This window comes from Natrix helvetica (genome assembly GCF_964273705.1).
Source record: "Natrix helvetica genome assembly, chromosome: 13".
Lineage (NCBI taxonomy): Eukaryota > Metazoa > Chordata > Lepidosauria > Squamata > Natricidae > Natrix > Natrix helvetica.
Genome location: NC_138557.1, coordinates 7,171,965 through 7,193,267, shown reverse-complemented (window position 1 = coordinate 7,193,267; position 21,303 = coordinate 7,171,965). Strand labels below are relative to the sequence as shown.

Here is a 21,303-nt window from a genome sequence, read left to right as displayed (position 1 = left end):
CTTTTGAGAAAGCACCTTTGGGACTTTTTTGTTTTACAGTTATACATTTTGTAAGATGTTGAGTGTTGTTAGATTATGGTAGGAACAAGTTTAAGGAATCAACCAAAGAAACCATATTATGCCTTAGGACAGTGTTGGCAAACCTTTTCGGCACCAAGGGCCAAAATGGTAGTCTGCACACGTACCACACACCAGAAGGGCTGCCGCCCAGTAGCGCATGCATACTCTGGGAACATGATTTCCCAGTTTCCGACGCATGCATGCACACCAGCCAGCTGCTCTTCCTGCGCGTATGCATGCCAGAAACTGTAAAACCAGGTGGCCTGGTGCGCATGCATGTGCCAGAAAATCATCTTCCTGGTGCGCACATGTGCTGTGGCTGTTCTTCCAATTTCTGGTGCTCCCGCGCGCATGAAGACCAGCTGCCAGAAACTGGAAGAGTAACAGGCAACAGCTCGCATGCCTGGAGAGATGGCGCTACGTGCCACTTCCGGCACACATGAATAGGTTCGCCATCACGGCCTTAGGACATAGAAGACTTGGAAGGGACCTTGGAGGTCTTCTAGTCCAACCCCCTGCTCTATGCCATTTTGAACAAAACGGTTGTCCAGTTTCTATTGGAAAGCCTCCAGTGACTCACAAGTCCTGAAAGCAAGCAAGTTCCATTGGTCGATTGTATCTCACCCTTCAGAATCTTACTACTGGGCCTATTATTGCGTAAAGAAGAAGGATCAATTATTTCCCTCCGTCCTTCGCCGGGGCGTGTATTTAAACTGCCCTGGCTATGAAATCAATCCAAGGCACTTTATTTAAAACCGGCTTGACCTGAACGTTCAGGCTAATTGACTTTAAAAACGATCTGTTCCCAAGTGATCTTTGCATCAGCCGGAAACGTTTCAGATAAAAAGGACCTGGAGGATATTTACGTTTGGAAGAGAGAGAATTTCTATTTTGAGTTTTTCCATTTGGATCAGGGCTAAGCTCCTACCGGCGTTGCTACTGGTTTGCTTCTTATGCTTGTGCGCAGTTTACGGTAAACGGTTCTGCGCATGCGCAAAAAACATGAAAAACTAGTGAAACACAGTGTGGCCAGCCTGGGTCGCTGCCAGTTCTTTGACCAAAGCCAAAGTACCACTACCGGTCCCCCCCAAAGCGGTGCGAACTGGTAGAAACCCGCCACTGATTTGGGCCCTTGGCTTCTTTGAGATGGGCAAAGGACAGCTGAACTTCTGGGTTTCTTTTTGCAGTTTGTTTTATATGCTTTTTTTTTTCTTTTCCACTAAAGAGGTTGTCCTCCCAGTTAAAGACGTATCGTATTTTTCGGAGTATCAGGCACACCTTTTTCCCTCAAACAAAGAGGCTGAAAATCTGGGGGGGGGGGGGGGGGGTCTTATACATTGAATACAGCATTTTTGTGCCTCCTGAAACCCTGCCCCCTTCACTAAAATGGCCATGCAGAGCCTTTAGGAGGCTTTCAGAGTGCTCCTGGGGGCTGGGGAGGGCAGAAATGAGCGAAAAATGGCCCGTTTTTTGCCCAGCTCCCAGCAGCACTCTATAAGCTTCCTAAAGGTTATCCATGCCCTTTTTTTTGACAAAAAATGGGCCCGTTTTTTGCTCGTTTTTGGCCCCACCCCCAGGAGCACTCTAAGCCTCCTATTGGCTATTCATGCCCTTGGGGGGGGCATTTTCACAAAAATGGGCCGTTTTGGGGAGGTTTGCACAGTGCAAAAACTTTTTTTTTTAATTTTCCTCTTCAAAACCTTGCTGCGTCTTATACTCTGGTGCGTCTTATATTCTGAAAAATACGGTAATGTCCTGTTTGCAAAATGAGTGTGCGACCCACACAGTGTATTTTTTCGCTCCCTCCCGCAGGCCTTAATCTGCCTGGTAGACAAGAAATCAGGAGAGAAAAGCAAAACACGACCCCGTTTTGTCAAGCAAGATCAAGTATGCATTGCCCGTTTACGGACGGCAGGGACGATCTGCCTGGAGACATTCAAAGACTTCCCTCAAATGGGCCGCTTCACCTTAAGAGACGAAGGTAGGACCAGGATGCAATGTTCTCCTTGTTGTTGGGTTTTTATCGGAGGAGATCCAGATCTCTGAACTGCAGCACTTCAAATCTACACCTAGTCCTCAACTTACAACCATTCATTCAGTGAGCTTTCAAAGTTGCAGCAAAGGGACTTGCATCCGGTTCTCGCCTAGGCTGAGACTACAATTCAACACCTCCTGGTGATTGGCCCAAGTCACACAGCTGGCTTTCATGGCTAAGGCGGGACTAGAACTCCCTGTCTCCTGGTGATTGGCCCAAAGTCACCCAGCCGGCTTTCATGGCTAAGGCGGGACTAGAACTCCCTGTCTCCTGGTGATTGGCCCAAGTCACACAGCTGGCTTTCACGGCTAAGGCGGGACTAGAACTTCCTGTCTCCTAATGATTGGCCCAAAGTCCACAAGCCAGCTCATATGGCTAAGATAGGACTAGAACTCCCTGTCTCCTGGTGATTGGCCCAAAGTCACCCAGCTGGCTTTCATGGCTAAGGCAGGACTAGAACTTCCTGTCTCCTAATGATTGGCCCAAAGTCCACAAGCCAGCTCATATGGCTAAGGTGGGACTAGAACTCCCTGTCTCCTGGTGATTGGCCCAAGTCACACAGCTGCCTTTCCGTGTTTAAGGCAGGACTTGAACTCATGGTTTCTTGCTTTGTAGCCTGGTGCCTGAATCCCTAGACCAAACCGGCTGCCATATTTTGCTTTACAGGTAGTCCTCAACGTACAACTGTTCGAAGTTACAACATCACCTAAAAAAATGTTGACTTATGACCATTTCCCACACTTATGACCATCTCGCTTAGCAACCTAAATTTTGGGCTCAGTTGCGGTCGTAGGTTGAGGACCATCTAAGCGAATATCTCGCTTAGCAACCTAAATTTTGGGCTCAGTTGCGGTTGTAGGTTGAGGTCCATCTGTATTTTAGGCGAGATCCTGATTGGCACTTCAGGTGAGACCTCCTAACGTTGTTTTCTGCCTTTTCTCCTTTCTTTTAGGTAAAACCATTGCAATTGGTAAAGTTCTGAAATTGGTTCCAGAGAAGGACTAAGCATTGTTTTTGACAAGCCTGCACAAATATACTGTAAGGAGGGGAGGGAGAAATGACTTCGCAGAGCCCTATTCCACATTGCCTTCTTTCTTTTCATCCCCCCCTTCCCCCCCCCCCCCAATAATCTCCTTCCGCCCTTCTCTTTTGCAAAGATGAGATTTCACAGCAAAGGTCCACATTATGTCAGCTTTCTCATATTGAGAGCTCCGCTATGCCACTGTGGAAGTTTTTACCCTGAAAAGTTTCATATATTATTATTTTTTTTGGGGGGGGGGGGGTTGGTTTGGTTTGGTTTTTTCCTCCCCCTCCTCCTAAATTCAGCTCTCCTTCTCCCCCCCCCCTCGAAAGATTTGGCAAATAGCTTGGTAAAAGTGATGTGGACATAATTGCCTAAAATTATGGAAAAAAGAAAAAAAAATCTACAGGATTTCTGTTTATTTGTCCCTTCCCGTCAGACGGAAGCATTTTTCAAAGGCCGATCATTCAGGTGTGCCCTTGTGCACATGTTATAAACACAATTACCATGTTAATAAACTCTCCAGTTTGAAATCCTTTTTTTTTTCCTTTTGGGTATCTTAATGACTTTGGAATAATGTTTTTATCCGGGTGGAATTGCTGCTGAATTCACGTTTAACCTGCAATGTTCAATCTGAACATTTGATGATTTGGGGTTTTCTGGGGGGGGGGGGGGAGCAAAAACAAACAAACACCGAATTCCTATCTTTGACAGAATTCCCTGACTGTGTTTCAAATGAAGTAATTAGACCAGTGCTTCTCAGCTGTGGCAACTTTTAAGTGCGTGGACTTCAACTCCCAGAATTCCCCAGTAAGCATGGCAAGCTGAGGAAATCTAGGAATTGGAAGTCTACATCCCTTAAAACAGTTCAAAAAAACCGTCAAAACAGGTTCATACAATTATGGTACCAGGAAAAGGTGCGTCTTATACTCCGAAAAATACGTGAATTTCATTCATGATGCCTCACTACCGTATTTTCCGGAGTATAAGACGCACCTTTTCCCCTCCCCTAAAAGAGCCTGAAAATGTTGGTGCGTCTTATACACTGAAGAAAGCCATTTTTGACCTCCCGAAGCCCCGCCCCCGTATTCCATTTTTGCAAAAAACGGGGCGATTTTTTCACAAAAAGGCTTCAGCGGGGCTGGGGGAAGGCAAAAATGCCCCCGTTTTTTGCAAAAAATGGCCCTTTGTTTTGCAAAAACAGACCTTCCCCCAGCCCTGCTGAAGCCTGCAGAGTGCTCCTGGGGGCCTGGGAGGACCAAAACTTTTTTTTTCTTACTTACCTCTTCAAAATCTTGGTGTGTCTTATACGCCGGTGCGTCTTATAGTCCAAAAAATACAGTATATCTCAAACTCAATTGAACGCAAACATGCAGGCCCAGGGTGTAAAGTAAGATCTTCCAACTCCGCCCTGGAGAATATCCTCATCATTTTCATTATTATTATTGTTATTATTTTCCTAGCAGCACAGGCTAGTGACTACAACAAGTAGGACTGTTATATCACAACTCTTGCAATAATTCTGGCGTGTCAACGTTCGGTACGAACACTGAACTCGGGCGCCGGTTTAGGATTTTTAAAGCTTCCTCCGCTACCTTTTAACTTGGAAGCCTGGAGAATCTTTTCCTTTTTCCCTTCTTGACGGGGGTTGATTCGAAGTGAAGACATTCGGGGTAAGAGAGGCCTTCAATCAGGAACTGGATGTTGTCTAATTGCTGCCTTGTCGTCAAAGCTGGATCTTTTAAATCCGAGTAGACTCAAGCCAGAGTCTATAAACGTTTGCATATCAGGCAAGGCGAGCGAGCTTCACCTTTCCCCAGATGGTTACCTGGAGATCGATCCAGGTCCCAGTTCTCAAGACGCCGGGTTTTGAGTTTTCTGAAAGCAACCGCCCCCAACACCGCTTGTGGACACTTGGTTGAGGACATAAAAACCTTACGAGGAAGCAAAGCTAAGGCATGAATTGAGACGTTGTGTTTCTCAAACTTGGCAACCTTGAAGATCCATAGACGTCAACACCTGGAATTTTCCCCACCCAGCATTCAATTCTGGGAGTTGACATCCACACATCTTCCAAGTGGCCAAGTTTGAGAAAGTTTGGATAGTTGGTAAGACACGGATACTAAGCTTGTATCTTTGGCAATGAGTAGCAGGCAGCGTCCCTACCATTGCTAGGAATATAAGCTGTAGGAGAGTAACCATGGTGCTTAAAAGTTATTTTTAACTGCATTTCCTATTCTAGAATTCATTACAGAAGGCTGATTCTCTGTGGAGATTCTCCGTCATCCAGGTCATGGTTGTCCCAAAGATGCTTTTTTTTCCCCCCAAGAGGCAGCTGGACTTTCTGGTTTTTCTCTGAAGACATTTCGCTTCTCATCCAAGGAGCTTCCTCAGCTCTGACTGGACCTTTCAATTCCGCACCATCCACTCAGAGCTGAGGAAGCTTCTTGGATGAGAAGCGAAACGTCTTCAGAGAAAAACAAGGAAGTCCAGTTGTTGTTTTTAAAAAAAAAAAGCACAGGAGGCTGGTTTTCCAAATGCAAAGTTCAATAAGTATAATCTTTATTGTCATTGTACTTAAATACAACGAAATTGGTTCAAAACGCTTTTCCCAAATTGGTCGGTATGTTCCAAGGGGAACATGCCCCGTTTCTTTAAAAAGGAAAAGGAAATGAGAAAGCCAGACAAGGAACTGTTTCATTCTACAGAGCTCTAAATTTAAAATGTTGCCTTTCCCCCCTTTGTAACGTGTCCATTTCAAGTAAAGGCTACATTGTACGGACAAAAGCAAAGTTGAACTGTCCTTCAAAACCCATGACTACAGTTGTAGCTATCATCATGCATGAAAATTTAAATAAATTTTATTATGTCTGCAAATATCTGGGCTTTTATTTTATTTTTTTGCAGTAATACGAAAGCTTTTTAAGTTATGGTACCTTTTTCAACAAAATTGTCTTTGGCTCACTGTTTTTAAGTAGCAAGCTAGGGGAAAGGGTTGTTTGTTTGTTTGAGTGTGTTTTTAAAGGGTAGGAGAGTTTAGACAGCATTCTACTATCTGGCACTTTTTGGCATGTTGGATTAAAGGTAAAGGTTCCCCTTGCACAGATGTGCTAGTCGTTCCCAACTCTAGGGGGCGGTGCTCATCTCCATTTCAAAGCCAAAGAGCCAGCGCTGTCCAAAGACGTCTCCGTGGTCATGTAGCCGGCATGACTAAACATCAAAGGCACACAGAGCACTGTTATCTTCCCACCAAAGGTGGTTCTTATTTTTCTACTTGCATTTTTTACGTGCTTTCGAACTGCTAGGTTAGCAGAAGCTGGGACAAGTAACGGGAGCTCACTCCGTTATGCGGCGCTAGGGATTTGAACTGCCGACCTTTCTGATCGGCAAGCTCGAGCCACCGTGTCCCTCCGGTTCCCCCACCGTAGAGTTGCCTAGTGCGGCGTCCTTTTTCCTCTACCTGTCCTAACCGAAAGCCCTATCAGTTGTGGAGCCGACCGGCGACAGGGAGCTGTAGCCCCTGGTCTAACTGGAACAAAAAAGATCAGGTTCTTTATAAAGAGGATCAGCTCGCTTTGTGCTCAAGGGAAACTAAAACTCAACTGTCTCCTGTTCTCTAGCCTGCTGCCTTCTCTGGCTTCTCCGAAAACTCAATAAGTCTTTGTAAGTTTTCTCAGCAAGATTTCTGGTTTGGCATTGCCATTGAATTATGGGGGATTATTTCCTGCCTGAAGAGTTCTTTCTAACCTTAGAGCCCTTGATTCTTGCGGGTCCTGTCTCCCCTCTCCAGGTGTGCTTTCCTGTAAAAGATGCCTTCTCAATCCCTTTCATTGGCAGAGTCACAGTTGAGAAGCATCACTTAATGATCTTGGCTGGTTTTGAAAAAGCTAAGCAGGGTCACAACTGCTTGGCACTTGGGAGGGGAAGCTAGTGAAAAGATACCATCAGAATGTCTGGTAAAGGTAAAGGTTCCCCTCGCACATATGTGCTAGTCGTTCCCGACTCTAGGGGGCGCTGCTCATCTCCCATTTCAAAGCCAAAGAAGCTGGGACAAGTGACGGGAGCTCACTCCGTTACACAGTGCTCGGGATTTGAACCGCTGACTTTTCTGATTGACAAGTGTCCCTATACAGAATTTGTGCCATACGCTAAATAAACATTGCATTGCAATCTCTTGCGGGGGCGGGTGGGTCACCAGCAAATTTGGGGTGTGTGCGTGGGACAGATTTGGAAGAGATACAGTCAAAACTGGAGTCCAATTGAATACAGTTCCTGCTTTCAAGCCAAGCCAAGCTGGTCACCTGCAAAGCTGCATGCTGGCTGGGGAATTCTGGGACTTGGAAAGTCCACAAAAGTTGCCAAGTTTGAGAAACAAAGACTATCAAGGTTAAACTTGACCCATCCTGCCTGGGAATGGAAGTGCAATACTCTAGGACACCCCACCTTTTTGGGGGGAGGACTTTCATATAGGGTACCTCCCCAAAAAATCCAGATTTATTTATTTTTGCATTGTTTTTTTTTCTTACTCCTAAAGCCGGGCATGTCTGCCCAAGCAAACTCGGAAGCCTTGATCCTATCCGGCTCTCTTACCATTTCCGGTTTCATATCTATGGTTCCAAGAGCGGAAGTCCGCCCGCGCTTCGCTCCTCCCTTCGCCTTTTACCTCTAACACGCTCCTCTCGCAAGAGAAGAGCGGGGGGAGGCGCCTTCTGATGACGTCACGGGGCGGCGACGCGCCGAGAAGGCAGCTGCCCCACGTGGAAGGAGAAGCATGGAGGCGAAGGGGGAAGCGGCGGCGCTGCCGTTGGACCACAGCCAGGTGAGGCGGGGGATTGAGGGAAGCGACCCCTTCCCCAATTCACACCCGGGCGCTGCCTTTCCACGGGCGGTGTGGTTCCTAGGAGTTGGTCTCCCACGGCAGGCGGGAGTCGGGAACGACTAGCACATACGTGCGAGGGGAGCCATTGCATTGCACTGTCTTTGATTGCCAACCTTTTTTGGCTGATTTGATGAAGGACTGTGGGCGTTAAAGTGTTGTTTTTTGGCTTTGAGACCAGGAGATTCTATGAGGGATAACAATGTTTTGTTCTAGATCAAAAAAGCCACTCAAGCATTACTGGCGTATAACGCCAACAAACAGAAGCCCGGAGAAAAAGTGCTGTTGGACGTAGACCAGACTGTCTTTCTGATGATCACCGTCTGGAAAATCCCACCCAAGGAGCAAGTAATCAAAATGTAAGGCTACTACGACCTCTCTGTTTTAGTTCTGCTTTTCCACCGCAGGGAAAATGCTATCCACATTTGGGCATAACTAGGAAGATTAGAAGCTAAGATGCAGCAAGAAACAAGCCCAGTTCAAAAACAGAGTTGTTACACTGTAGAGCAGGGGTGTCCAACTTCGACAACTTTTTTTAAGACCCGTGAACTTCATCTCCTAGAATTCATCATAACCGGCTGAAGAATTCTGGGAGTTGAAGTCCGCAGCTCTTAAAAGTTGCCAAGATTCGACAGCCGTGAGGTTGAATAAAGATCGACAATATAGGTAGCCCTCAGCTTACCACCACAATTGGGCCTGACATTTATATTGGTACGTGAGACAGTTAAGTGAGTTTTGCCCCATTTTACAACCTTTCTTGCCATCGTAGCGAATTGAATCGCTGCAGTTAAGTGAATCTGGATTCCCGGTCGGCTTTGTTTGTCAAAGGGTCACAAAACGTGACTTTGCAACTATCATAAATGAGTCAGTTGCCAACCGTTTGCATTTGAATCCCGTGATCATGGGAAACAGGGATGCGGTGGCTCAGTGGCTAAGACGCTGAGCTTGTCGATCAGAAAGTTCGGCAGTTTGGCAGTTCGAATCCCTGGCGCCGCGTAATGGAGTGAGCTCCCGTGACTTGTCCCAGCTTCTGCTAACCTAGCAATTCGAAAGCACGTAAAAAATGCAAGTAGAAAAATAGGAACCACCTTTGGTGGGAAGATAACAGCGTTCTGTGCACCTTCAGTGTTCAGTCACGCCGGCCACATGACCACAGAGACGTCTTCGGGCAGTGCTGGCTCTTCAGCTTTAGAACAGAGATGAGCACTGCCCCCTAGAGTCGGGAACGACTAGCACATATGTGTGAGGGAAACCTTTACCTTACCATGGGGAAATGCTGCAACAGTCGTAAGTGTGCGAAACGGTCATAAGTCGCTTTTTTCAATGCCGTCGTAATTTCAAATGGTCCCTAAAACTAACGGCTGTAAGTGGAGGACTACCTGTAATTGCATCTTCTTAGCGACCCCACAGCTGTCACTCTGCTGAACCTGTGGTCTGTTTGGTGTTCTAGAAACCTGCCTCATAGCATTCTGCCGGATACCTCTGAGGTTTGCCTCTTCACCAAAGATGAACCTGGCTTAACAGCGGAACAAACGGAGAACTTGTACAGGAAGCGGTTGGACCAACATGGAATTACATCCATCACTGAGGTAAGTAACCTTTTGGCGAAAGCTATGCCTTCTCCTACATCTGCTCTGTCTGTTTTGGAAAAGGAGCAAAATAATGGCCTCTTCCAAAGGCTGTACCCCACCAGAGTTTCTTTAAACATGTAATTATGGCTTGCTGAGTAAGCCACAGTTGCAATGTCTGTGGAAATTCTCCATCATCCAGGTCATGGTTATCCCAAAGGTGTGTTTTTTTCAAGAGGCAACTGGACTTTCTGGTTTTTCTTTGAAGACTTTTCGCTTCTCATCCCAGAAGCTCCTTCAGCTCTGACTGGATGGTTGGGAATGGAAGGATTAATACTCCTTGCAGACAGTTGGTCATTTGCATCCTTGTAGAGGGTCATTGAGGCCACTTGGAGGTTTATGTGTATCCTCAGGATCAAGTCTGGGTGGTGTGCAAAGATCATAAAAACAAAGGTGCATTAAAACATTAAATAAGCAGGGATGAAATAGACTTGCATTCATTCATTTATGCTGTTGGATGAGCCCTGAAATAAGTGAAATGCATGTTTGGTAACCAGGAAGTTCTAGGAACAGGGTGTTCTGACCCAGTCTTAGCAGAAACAAGAAACAGACTCCTCGTCATGAAAAACCCTTCTTTATTTTCTTCTTGTGAATGAATGGCATTCACCCACTGAAAAATCCAGGCAGCAGTCCTTCAAGGAGTTAACTGCAGTACAGACCTTATCAGTTCCTTGTGATAAAAAGCTGCAAATTTAAGTTCTGGCAAGCAGTCTTTGTGGCACCAAACGCAATGAGCCAAAATCTTCAGAAATACGAACTGTTGTCTCCTACAACCACCACTCCCCTTTCCTTCTGTTTATTCCCCAGCCAGAGAGGGGACATTCAGCATCCACATGTGCTTTGATTCCCAAGTCGATTCCTTGTCCTCTGTTGTTCTCCTCTCCTAACTGCTCTGTGCATACGTACATCTGGAGCAGGCCCCAGCTGTTCTTCCTCCCCACTTATCTCAGCCTCCAAAGGCAGCTGCCTCTCCGGTGGTTGAGAAATGTCAGATGGCTCTGGCTCTATCTTTGCGTCCGACCCTCCGCATCCATCAGAGACTGCCCCAGAACTGGCCCAAGTTCCTACCCAACCTCCTTATCGTCCAAGTCTGCCCACCAGCTCTGCTGGCAGCTGGCGGGCCCCAACACAGGGGCTCTCAGCATTCATTGTCCCCTTCTTGTTTTTCGCAGGTCATCTCTTACAAAACGTTCAAAACCGAATACAAGCCCTTTGAAGCGAAACGCCGGCTGCTGAACCGGTTTGCCCTCTTCTTGTCCGATGATCGTGTTCGAAGGTTGCTGCCTTCGCAGATGGGAAAACATTTCTATCGGTGTAAAAAGTAAGCCTCGTTTTTACTTATCCAATTTTTATCTTAGGCACCCAACTCGGAAAAAAATGATTCTAGGCAGCTTACCACGAAACGCGCGTATCCGAGTATTTAAAACGTATCAAAAAGTCTACCTGTCAGCGTTCTAAATACCATGCATGAAATCAATCAGAGACCAAGGCAGAATCATCCTTAAAGTTCCAATTTAATCATACAGGCATGTTGGCACTTCTGTGGAATTCCAACTCTGATTCTCTTCCTGGAATTCCACCCAGTTGAAAGTTCATGATCCTATCCCCACACCCACAATCCATCACATGTTCCAATCATCATCTTCCACGCTGGCATCTACACCCCTCTGCTTCCGGTCAGGTGCAGAGGTGCGGAGACAAAAGATGACCTTGAGCTTCTATAAAAGAATGACAACATACATTCCACAATCCTACTCCTTTCTATTCCCCCCTCCCAACTACTACACTAATGAAACAGCATGGGAAATTATAAGAAAGTGTGGCAGGCCAAAGATCCTAAAAGGAACATAACTACAGGCCTGACACTACCGTTAAATAGAACGTAATTAAAAATTTTAAAAGGGCCAAACCCCCAGATAGAGAGAGAGAACGAGTCTGTCCGACATCAATACAGGTAGTCCTCAACCTACGCCCGCAATGGATCTCATCGTTTCTGTTGTTAAGTGAGAAATTTGTTAAGTGAGTTTTGCGTCATTTTACACCTTTTCTCGCCCCATGCATTAAGTGAATCCCTGCAGTCCTTAAATTGGTAACACGGATGTTAAATGAATCTGGTTTCCCCATTGTCTTTGCTCGTCAGAAGGTCTTAAAAGGAGGACCGCGGGACACTGCAACCGTCATAAATGTGAATCAGTTGACAAGCATCTGAATGAAAAAGATATGACAGGATAGCAGTGTTCCAATATATGAGGGGCACAGAGAGGAAGGGGGTCAAGCTATTTTCCAAGGCACCTGAAGGCTACAAATAATAAATAAATAATAATAAATACATATACATAATGGAGGGAAATTGACCAAGGAGAGATTCAACCTGGAAATGAGGAGGGATTTTCTGACAGTGAGAACAATCAACCAAAAGAACAAAAGTTGCCTTCAGAAGTTGTGGGAGTTTCATCCCTGGAGGCTTTTAAGAAGAAACTGGACTGCCATCTGACAGAAATGGTGTCAGGACTCCTGCTTGAGCCCCGGGGGTTTGGACTAGATGACCTACAAAGTCTCTTCCAACTCCGTTAATCTGTTAAAATCACGTGTCCGTGGGTATGCTTGCGATGGGCCTAAGTGAAAAATGGTCAATAAGTCGCTTTTGTTCCCCCAATGCCATTGCAACTTCGAATGGTCACTAAATGAGCTGTTGTAAGTCGAGGACTACCTAAATATGGCTCAATTCCTTAGGACTCCCATGGAGGCATAACCAGACTCCGAGGGCCTTCAGGAAGATCAACAAGGAATGGAGGCTCTTGCCTAATTTTATGTTCTTTGGCTCCGTTTTCCTTTCTGTTGTGTTGAGTTACATTTCCCATCATCCCCCAACTGGGGTCATTTGGTTTGGCTCCATTATGTAGCCGCTGAATTTAAAGCAGTGGAAAACTCACTTCCTGCCCTCTCTCTAAGGTGGCTCAGTGGGCTAAGACGCTGAGCTTGTCGATCAGAAAGGTCGGCAATCGGGCGGTTCGAATCCCTAGTAACGGAGTGAGTCCCCATTACTCGTCCCAGCTTCTGCCAACCTAGCAGTTCGAAAGCACGTAAAAATGCAAGTAGAAAAATAGGAACCACCTTTGGTGGGAAGGAAACAGTGTTCTGTGCGCCTTTGGTGTTGAGTCATGCCGACCACTTGACCACGGAGACGTCTTCGGACAGCGCTGGCTCTTCGGCTTTGAAACGGAGATGAGTACCACTCCCTAGAGTCCGAAACGACTAGCACATATGTGCAAGGAGAACCTTTACCTTTACTTTATCCTCTCTCTCCAATACCAGGGCGCCTCTCTGTGTGAACTTGAAAGCCAAGGACCTAGCTAAGGAAATCAACAAACGTATCCATGGAACAATTCTTCCCGTCACTAACAAGGGCAGTTGCTTGTAAGTATCTTGATTTGCAGCTCTCTAGTGCTGCCTGGGGCCGGCGGCACAGTGCCTCAGCAGTTAAGATGTTAGGCTGGAAAGCCGGCAGGCCAGGTTTGAAACCTAGCACCACGTGATGGGGTGAGCTCCCTTCCTTGCTCCCGCTCCAGCAGTTCGAAAGCATGGAAAATGCAAGTAGATAAATGGGTAGCAATAGCCCTTAGACTTATATACCGCTTCACTGTGCTTTCCAGCCCTCTCGAAGCGGTTTACAGAGTCAGCCTCTTTCCCTCCAACAATCTGGGTCTTCATTTTACCAACTTTGGAAGGATGGAAGGCTGAGTCCAAACTTGAGCCTGGTGAGAATCGAACTGCTGGCAGCCGGCAGAATTAGCCTGCAATACTGCATTCTAACCACGGCGCCACCACAGCTCTTTGGGTGCCACTTCATTGGGAAGGTACCAGCGCTCCGTGACGTCATGCTGGCCACGCGACCACGGAAATGTTTTCAGACAGTGTTGGTTCAATGCTTGAAACACAGATGAGCGCCAATCCGCATAGTTGGCAACGGCCAGCAGAGTAAAATCCGTGGGGAATTGGTTATATTTTTAATTCTAATCCAGATGTCCTGAGCAGTTTAGAGGGGAATGGCAGGCAAGGCAAAAGGACTACCAAAAAGGGGAGGGGAGGGGAGGGGGGGGAGAATGGGGAATGTATGATGTGATGATAGGGACGCGGTGGCTCAATGGCTAAGATGCTGAGCTTGTCGATCAGAAAGGTCGGCGGTTCGAATCCCTGGCGCCGCGTAACGGAGCGAGCTCCCGTTAATTGTCCCAGCTTCTGCCAACCTAGCAGTTCGAAAGCACATAAAAAATGCAAGTAGAAAAGTAAGGACCACCTTTGGTGGGAAGGTAACAGCGTTCCGTGTGCCTTCGGCGTTGAGTCATGCCGACCACATGACCACGGAGATGTCTTCGGACAGCGCTAGCTCTTTGGCTTTGAAACGGAGCTGAGCACCGCCCCCTAGAGTCGGGAACGACTAGCACATGTGTGCGAGGGGAACATTTACCTTTACCTTATGATGCAATGATGGTGAGGTTAAGCTTTTTGTGAAGGATGGGCAGTTTGTAGGTCATCCATAAAATACAGACCTCAAGCCCCTTGCTTTGTGATTCCGAGAATGATGCTACTGTCATCCAATAGGAAAAAAAATTCTGGATTTCTTTCAGCATGGTTCGCATTGGCCACAGCAGCATGGATGCATCAGAGATCACCGAAAATGTTATAGCAGCTGCCAAAGCAATAGCTACCAAGGCTCCACAGGTAAGGGTGTGTGTTGATATAGGAGCAGAGCTGGGGGATGGAGTTAAATGAATCATCAGCCTAGAATCATTAACATTCCCACCAACGGTCCAAGTCCAACCCCTCTTGAATTCTGTTGGCCCTTATCTGGTCCCAATTTAGTGTTGAACTTGAGTTGACTAGATTCTTGTGCATAGGCTTCAACAATCAATCTTTTGAGCTGCAATGGAATGCACCGTCCTGATCCTTTGCATCTGACAGGGAACCAGTACCATATTTTTCAGAGTATAAGAGGCACCGAAGTATAAGACGCACTTGGTTTTGGGGGAGGAAAATAGGGGGGGGGGGAATTCTGCCTACCAGGTATTCATCTGGCTAGCGTCCAGCGTCCTTTGCCTGGCCAGCTTACAGACATTAGTTTGCTGGTTTTGAGCGTGTGTGTGCTTTTTGTTCCCTAGTTGGAGATTTTAAAAAAAACAGCTTCTAAAGCACAGCTGATCATCGGAGAGAGAAGCAATGAGAAAAAAAAGATAGCTTCACTCGTTAGCGCCCCATTAGGGCTGAAAAAAAGCTTCGAAAAAGCTACAGAGTATAAGACGCACCCAAATTTTCAGCCTCTTTTAGGGGGGGGTGCGTCTTATACTGTGAAAAATACGGTAAGCTTCAGACACTCTGTACAGGTAGTTGTTGACTTACGACCAATCACTTAGAAGCTATTCAAAGTTACAACAGACCCCTCCCCCCAAAGCTACTTATGGTCGAATTCTGCCGACTGCACACGCGCACACACCCATGGCCATATGACTGCATTTTGGGTGCCAAATGACCAACTCAGCTTTACAGCGGGTTTGCAGGGGTCCTTTGATCACAATTTCTGGGGTTTTTTGCCAGTTTCCAGCAAAACCACCCAGAGGAATACACTTGATTCGCTTTAGAACTGCCACAGGATTCCGTTTCAAAATTCCCCAAAAGCGATTTGACGAGATTTATTTTTTGGCTTCTCTTCATTTGCTCGCCTTACGACATTACAGATGTCTCTTTCACCCTCCTTGTGTTGCTCCAGATCTGGAAAAGCGTGAAAATCCTTCACCTCAAAACCAGCAAATCGATTGCCCTTCCTGTCTTTCACTCTGCTCTCCAAGGTGAGGCTGGTGCTCAGAAAAAGGAAGGCGCTGAAAACCAACAGGTGAGATTCTGAGTGTCACAGCCAGCAGACGGACGAGGTGTTCCCCATAAGTCGTACGCCCAAAATCTCTCTTTAGATATGCGTTTTAGTGGGAATCCAGTCCTGTCATCATTTGGTCGATGTTTAGCAGCAATCGTTCAGTCGTTAGATTCGTTTCAGGAGTGTAAAGATCTGTCCGTGAATCTCAAGAGACTCTCTGCCCAGTCTTTCCTTGCACAGCACCTTATTTGGAAAATATTTACATGGCAGCTTTCCAAGCTAGATAAGGTCTGTGGTCATAAATACTCCTTTGAAAGACTGTTTGCCAGGCCTTGGCTGAATGTGAAGGAGAGGAATTCACATTCGTTTAATAAAGGGGTTTTTGTCGGGACCAGGACTCTGCCTCGTGCTTTTTGGGGAAGCCTTCCTCAGAATGCTTAGCGCGATGCCCACCTTAAAACAAGGCGAGCAATTGTTAAGGAGCCAGTTTCTCTTTTGTTTTTAAGACTGTGCAAAGAAAGAAAAAGAAAAGCAAGGCTAAACCGAAGACTACGGATCAGACGGGCCCAAAGGGCGACACGAGTGGGGCTCCAGAAGCTGAGGTGCCTAAAACAGACAGGGTGGAACCCTCTGCCCTGAAATCAAAAAAAGAGGAGGAGGAAGAAATCCCACAACTGGTTCCTATTGAAACTCAGCCCCCTGAGAAAAAAGATCAGGTAATTTATTTCGCCTTAAGTCTCCCCCCCCCCCCCCAAAAAAAAACAAAAACCCTGATTTCCTCCACAGGTAAAGACGTAAAAGCTTCTTGATTTTGTTGCAACGTCTCTCGACCTTTGCAACTGTGGACTTCAACTCCCAGAATTTTCTCTGACTGTGTCTTTTCTTGGTTTTCCCTTTTGGCAAATAGGTAACCAAGCTGAGTTTGGGTGCAAAAACACAGCTGGAGAATGGCTCTCCGAAGCTGCGTAGCAAAAGGAAGGCAGAGATCTCTGTTTCGCAGCCAGAAACACGCATGGAGGCTTCCACCTTAGAGAAATCAACCCCAAAAAGGCCTGGTCGAAAAGCCAAGATTGCCGCACAGGAACTTTTGGGAAAGACGCAGAGCAAGGATTCCCAGCAGCCTTTGGCAAAACCAGCCGTGGCTTCCAAAAGGCTAAAAGCTCCTAAATCAGACAAGAAACCCAAAACTCCCAAACAGGACCAGAGAAAAATGAAAGTGCCGCTCTCCCTTTGAGCGGAGGAAGAAAATGGGCCTATTTTCGTATCAAGATCAAAGGAAGTTTGGCAGAGAAGACGTTTAATTCAATGCTGGCTCACTTGTAAAAACATCCTGTAATTTAGTTTTTCATTGCGGGAATAAAACAAGGTCCTATTTTATTCTGTTCTCCAAAGCTGGATTTTCCAAAGAGCTTGTCTTTCCCATCTGTCCTATAAATGTGACAATCTAGTTTTGTATGTAATAATATTAGCTGATATCCCGGCGTGGCCTGGGTATTTATAGAGGTTAAAATGTTTGACAGGAAGCCATTGAAAGGCCTTTCTTCCCCCTACTCCCATGCCCATCATCCTTGCCCTCTCCCTCCCCCCCCCTACCCCTATGCGCTCCTCTTTCCTGCCCTGTCTATAATCCTGGCATTTTGCTCCAAATCCACCAGGCGCTTCCCCATTGGTCCACTGGAGGGCAAATGTCACAGCTGTCTTTCCAGAGGAAGCTGCAAAGGAACTGACATCACAAATAATTGCCGCTCTAGGATGCCGCACTTGCCTAAACGGCCCAGGCATTCCAGAGTTATGCTGGAAAATACACACACAGGTTGTCTCCTGCGTGAGGGGGAGGGTGGACTAAAAGACCTCCAAGGCCCCTTCTGAATCTGTTATTCTATTCTACTCCACTCTATTCCATTCCTATTCTTTTCTATTCTTATTCCATTCCTATTCTATTCTTATTCCATTCCTTTTTCTATTCTATTCTTATTCCATTCTTATTCTATTTTCTTCTATTCTTATTCCATTCCTATTCTATTCTATTCCTATTCTATTTTCTTCTATTCTTATTCCATTCCTATTCTATTTTCTATTCTATTCTTATTCCATTCCTTTTTCTATTCTATTCTTATTCCATTCCTATTCTATTTTCTTCTATTCTTATTCCATCCCTATTCCTATTCTACTCTATTTTCTATTCTATTATTTTCCCATTCCTATTCTAGATTCTATTCTTATTTTCTATTGTATTATTTTCTATTCTTATTCCATTCCTATTCTATTTTCGATTCGATTCGATTCTTTTTCCATTCCTATTTCTATTCTATTATTTTCGATTCCATTCCTATTCTAGTTTCTGTTCTTATTCCATTCCATTCCTATTCTAGTTTCTATTCCATTCTTATTCTTTTCTCTATTCCTATTCTTATTCCATTCCTATTCTATTCTTTTTCCATTCCTATTTCTATTCTATTATTTTCGATTACCTATTCTTATTCCATTCCTAGTCCATTCTAAGCCAAACGTCTTCAAAAGGAAGGGAAAAAAGCCCGGGGTGGGGGAATCGCCTTTGGGACGCTCAGAGGGGTCGCGGGGGCCTTTCCAGGGGCGCCTGGCGCAGGGACCCCCACCCCTCCGATGACGCCACCCCCCCCCCCCCGCGTAGAGGGGTGCGTGTGTGTGTGTGTGTGTCGCGGGTCTCCCTCCCGGCGCCCGCAGAGGGAGCGGGGATGATGGAGCCGGAGTGCAAGCGGCGCAAGCGGAGCCGCTGCCGGTGCGCCCTGGGGCTGGCGCTGCTCTTCGACGCGCTGGGCTTGGCGGGGCTGCTGACGGGCGGCTTGCTGGAGACGGAGGTGTCGGACCTGCTGATCTACCTGGGCGGCGTGGGCGTCTTCTTCAGCCTGCCCTGGTGGGTCTTCTGGCACGTGGGCAACCAGGAGGTGCCGCCGGAGGAGCTGCGGGACGACGTGGGGCTGGGCTGGCGGAGCGGCGACGTCTGGAGCCTGGAGAGCTGGCGCGCCCGGCGCTTGGCACTCCTGGCCCGCGCCTTCAGCGCCCACTTCTCGCTCACCTCCTCCGCCGCCTCCGTGCCGTCCCAGGGCGGCCGCCCCCGCGCCCACTTCGCCGCCTCCGCCGCCAGCACCGCCAGCGAAGCGGAGAAGCAGGCTGGGGCCAGTGCCAGCCCGTCCTCTTCCCGGCCCGCCGACTCCTCCTCCAGCACCGGCACAGCAGCCCAGCAGGGTAGGTCACAATGGACTGCCTGGCTTGGCTGGCTGGACGGCAGGAGATGGTCTTCTGCCCCCCCCCTCCTCCCAATTTGATGGCTGCCCATCAAATCAAAGCAGCTCTTCGGTTGTGGGGGGGAACGAGGGAGATGAGCCAGTGTAGTGCAGGGTATAAGACTCCAGGCTGGAAGCCAGGAGACAGGGAGTTCTAGTTCCACTAAAGCCAGCTGGGTGACTTTGGCCCAATCACTAGGAGACTATGAGTTCTAGTTTCACCTTAAGCCATGAATGCCAGCTGGTGTGACTTTGGCCCAAACACCAGGAGCCAGGGAGCTCTAGTTCCACTAAAGCCAGCTTGAGACTTTTGGCCAATCACCAGGAGACAGTGAGCTCTAGTTCCACTAAAGCCAGCTGGGTGACTGGCCAATCCCCAGGAGACTATGAGTTCTAGTTTCACCTTAAGCCATGAATGCCAGCTGGAGTGACTTTGGGCCAAACACCAGGAGCCAGGGAATTCTAGTTCCACTAAAGCCAGCTGGAGACTTTGGGCCAATCACCAGGAGACAGTGAGTTCTAGTTCCACTGACTGGCCAATCCCCAGGAGACTATGAGTTCTAGTTTCACCTTAAGCCTTGAATGCCGGCTGGAGTGACTTTGGCCCAAACACCAGGAGCCAGGGAGCTCTAGTTCCACTAAAGCCAGCTGAGTGACTGGCCAATCACCAGGAGACTATGAGTTCTAGTTTCACCTTAAGCCATGAATGCCAGCTGGAGTGACTTTGGGCCAAACACCAGGAGCCGTGGAGTTCTAGTTCCACTAAAGCCAGCTGGAGACTTTGGGCCAATCACCAGGAGACAGTGAGTTCTAGTTCCACTAAAGCCAGGTGGGTGACTTTGGACCAATCACCAGGAGACAGGGAGTTCTAGTTCCACTAAAGCTAGCTGGGCAACTGGCCAATCACCAAGAGACTATGAGTTGTAGTTTCATCTTAAGCCATGAATGCCGGCTGGTGTGGCTTTGGGCCAATCATCAGGAGACAGGGAGTTCTAGTTCCCCTGAAACCAGCTGGTGACTTTCCCTTTCTCTCAGCCCAACCCACCTCACAGGGTGGTTGTTAGAGAGAAAATAGCAGGAGGAAGGAACATTCGGTATGTTTGCTGCCTTGAGCTATTAATAAAAATGACAATGGTTTATGATACATTTCAATAATGTCGAAGAGGGAGCTGTTTGTAGCAGATCCCTCCTGCGTTCAATCTTGGGATCCTCGTCCAAGCCTTTCCAACTTTGTCCATTTCAAAACTAGTTTACGAAAGGCAACTTTGCAAGGAGAGTAGTAGAAGTAACCGGTGGAATTTGCTTTCTTTTCCAGACTTGCTTGGAATCCCTCGTACCCAAGATTGTGGAATACAAGTGTCTTCAAGGTCACTCTTATCAAGAAAAGTCCTAAAACTGATTAGCCGCTCTGAAACAGTTGAAAGCTCTCCTTCCCAAGATCGTGCGAAACAAAAATCTTCAAAATCACTGATTCCACACAAAGTCCTAAACATTATTACCCGCTCTGAAACAATTGACAGCACTTGTTCCCAAGATCGTGGGAAACCAGAATCTTCAAAGTCACTGTTACCACAAAATGACCCAAACTAAAATGATTACCCACTCTGAAACAGTTTTTAACACCCTGTTGAACACCGGTTATGTCTCTCAGAGACAGTCAAACAGCATCATAAAAGGACTTGTACTCAAGTTACTGAACTGGAAGTTAATTTATGGGGTCTGGACAAGTTGATGTGTCTCTTACATAACAGGTGGAACCAGCATGCGGGCTTCTGAACTTAACTTTTATTAAGTTTAAAGTAAACAGAGTCACCAGTATATAGGGACATGATGGCTCAGTGGCTAAGATGTCGATCAGAAAGATCAGCAGTTTGGCGGTTCAAATCCCTAGAGCTGCGTAATGGAGTGAGGTCCCGTGACTTGTCCCAGCTTCTGCTAACCTTGCAGCTCAAAAGCATGTAAAAATGCAAGTAGAAAATTATGAACCACCTTTTTTAGGAAGGTAACAGCCTTTGGCGTTTAGTCGTGCCGGCCACATGACCAGAGACATCTTCGGACTGGCTGTTCGGCTTTAAAACGGAGATGAGCACCGCTCCTAGAGTCAGGAACGACTAGCACATATGTGCGAGGGGAACTTTTACGTTTAGGTTGAGTCACCCTGAGATATTGGATCCAAATTGAAGGGGGTTTGAATTGGATCCAAATTGAAGGGGGTTGAAGGTGGATCCCCCTTGGAAACTTAAAATTGGCAACTATGAACCATCCAGTCTGAGGATTTTAATTTTCTTACAAAGTCACACAAGTGTCTTTCCAGTTCTCATTGTTTTCCTAATTTTGCAGGGGAAACGTTTGACTATTTGCCACATATTGCATTGATTTGTAAACATATCTTTCCTCTTTTTTTTTTAAACTGGTCTAAAAGTAACCAGAAGAAAGTTTTACAAAATGCAACATCATGGAAAACTTTATTTTAAGTACACTCAGAGCATCTGCACCAAAGACAAATTCCTTGTGTGTCCAATAACACTTGGCCAATAAATAATTCTATTCTATA

General features: G+C 46.7%; 3 protein-coding genes across 4 annotated transcripts in view; all 3 read left to right on the top strand.

Moving 5' to 3' along the window:
* GSPT1 (G1 to S phase transition 1) overlaps nucleotides 1–5,993 on the top strand; it is a 31,510-nt gene extending 25,517 nt beyond the window's left edge. For both annotated transcript variants that reach the window (XM_081965912.1, XM_081965911.1), the window contains exons 14-15: nucleotides 1,873–2,041; nucleotides 3,048–5,993. In XM_081965912.1, coding sequence (XP_081822038.1) covers nucleotides 1,873–2,041; nucleotides 3,048–3,100 — 222 coding nt within the window. In that variant the 3' untranslated portion in view covers nucleotides 3,101–5,993. The remainder of the gene's footprint in view (nucleotides 1–1,872; nucleotides 2,042–3,047) is intronic.
* Nucleotides 5,994–7,786: 1,793 nt separating this feature from the next.
* On the top strand, nucleotides 7,787–16,863 carry RSL1D1 (ribosomal L1 domain containing 1). The gene is made up of 9 exons (XM_081966032.1): nucleotides 7,787–7,935; nucleotides 8,209–8,351; nucleotides 9,443–9,581; nucleotides 10,793–10,941; nucleotides 12,936–13,037; nucleotides 14,249–14,342; nucleotides 15,385–15,507; nucleotides 15,993–16,202; nucleotides 16,394–16,863. Exons 1-9 carry the CDS (start codon nucleotides 7,888–7,890, stop codon nucleotides 16,718–16,720), a joined length of 1,335 nt encoding a protein of 444 aa, XP_081822158.1. The 5' UTR covers nucleotides 7,787–7,887; the 3' UTR covers nucleotides 16,721–16,863.
* Nucleotides 16,864–18,028: 1,165 nt separating this feature from the next.
* LOC309398661 (uncharacterized protein) lies at nucleotides 18,029–21,275 on the top strand. Its single transcript, XM_081965758.1, has 2 exons — nucleotides 18,029–18,711; nucleotides 20,065–21,275. The coding sequence occupies exons 1-2, from the start codon at nucleotides 18,201–18,203 to the stop codon at nucleotides 20,337–20,339; spliced, it is 786 nt and encodes a 261-aa protein (XP_081821884.1). The 5' UTR covers nucleotides 18,029–18,200; the 3' UTR covers nucleotides 20,340–21,275.
* The last annotated feature ends 28 nt before the right edge of the window (nucleotides 21,276–21,303 follow it).

Excerpts from the sequence above, each read along its gene's own strand:
- RSL1D1 (XM_081966032.1), top strand. The coding sequence starts at position 7,888 with ATGGAGGCGAAGGGGGAAGCGGCGGCGCTGCCGTTGGACCACAGCCAG. Across the intron at positions 9,582-10,792 it reads GAATTACATCCATCACTGAG|GTCATCTCTTACAAAACGTT; the intron begins GTAAGTAACCTT and ends TGTTTTTCGCAG. Across the intron at positions 14,343-15,384 it reads TAGCTACCAAGGCTCCACAG|ATCTGGAAAAGCGTGAAAAT; the intron begins GTAAGGGTGTGT and ends GTGTTGCTCCAG.
- LOC309398661 (XM_081965758.1), top strand. The coding sequence starts at position 18,201 with ATGATGGAGCCGGAGTGCAAGCGGCGCAAGCGGAGCCGCTGCCGGTGC. Across the intron at positions 18,712-20,064 it reads CGGCACAGCAGCCCAGCAGG|ACTTGCTTGGAATCCCTCGT; the intron begins GTAGGTCACAAT and ends TTTCTTTTCCAG.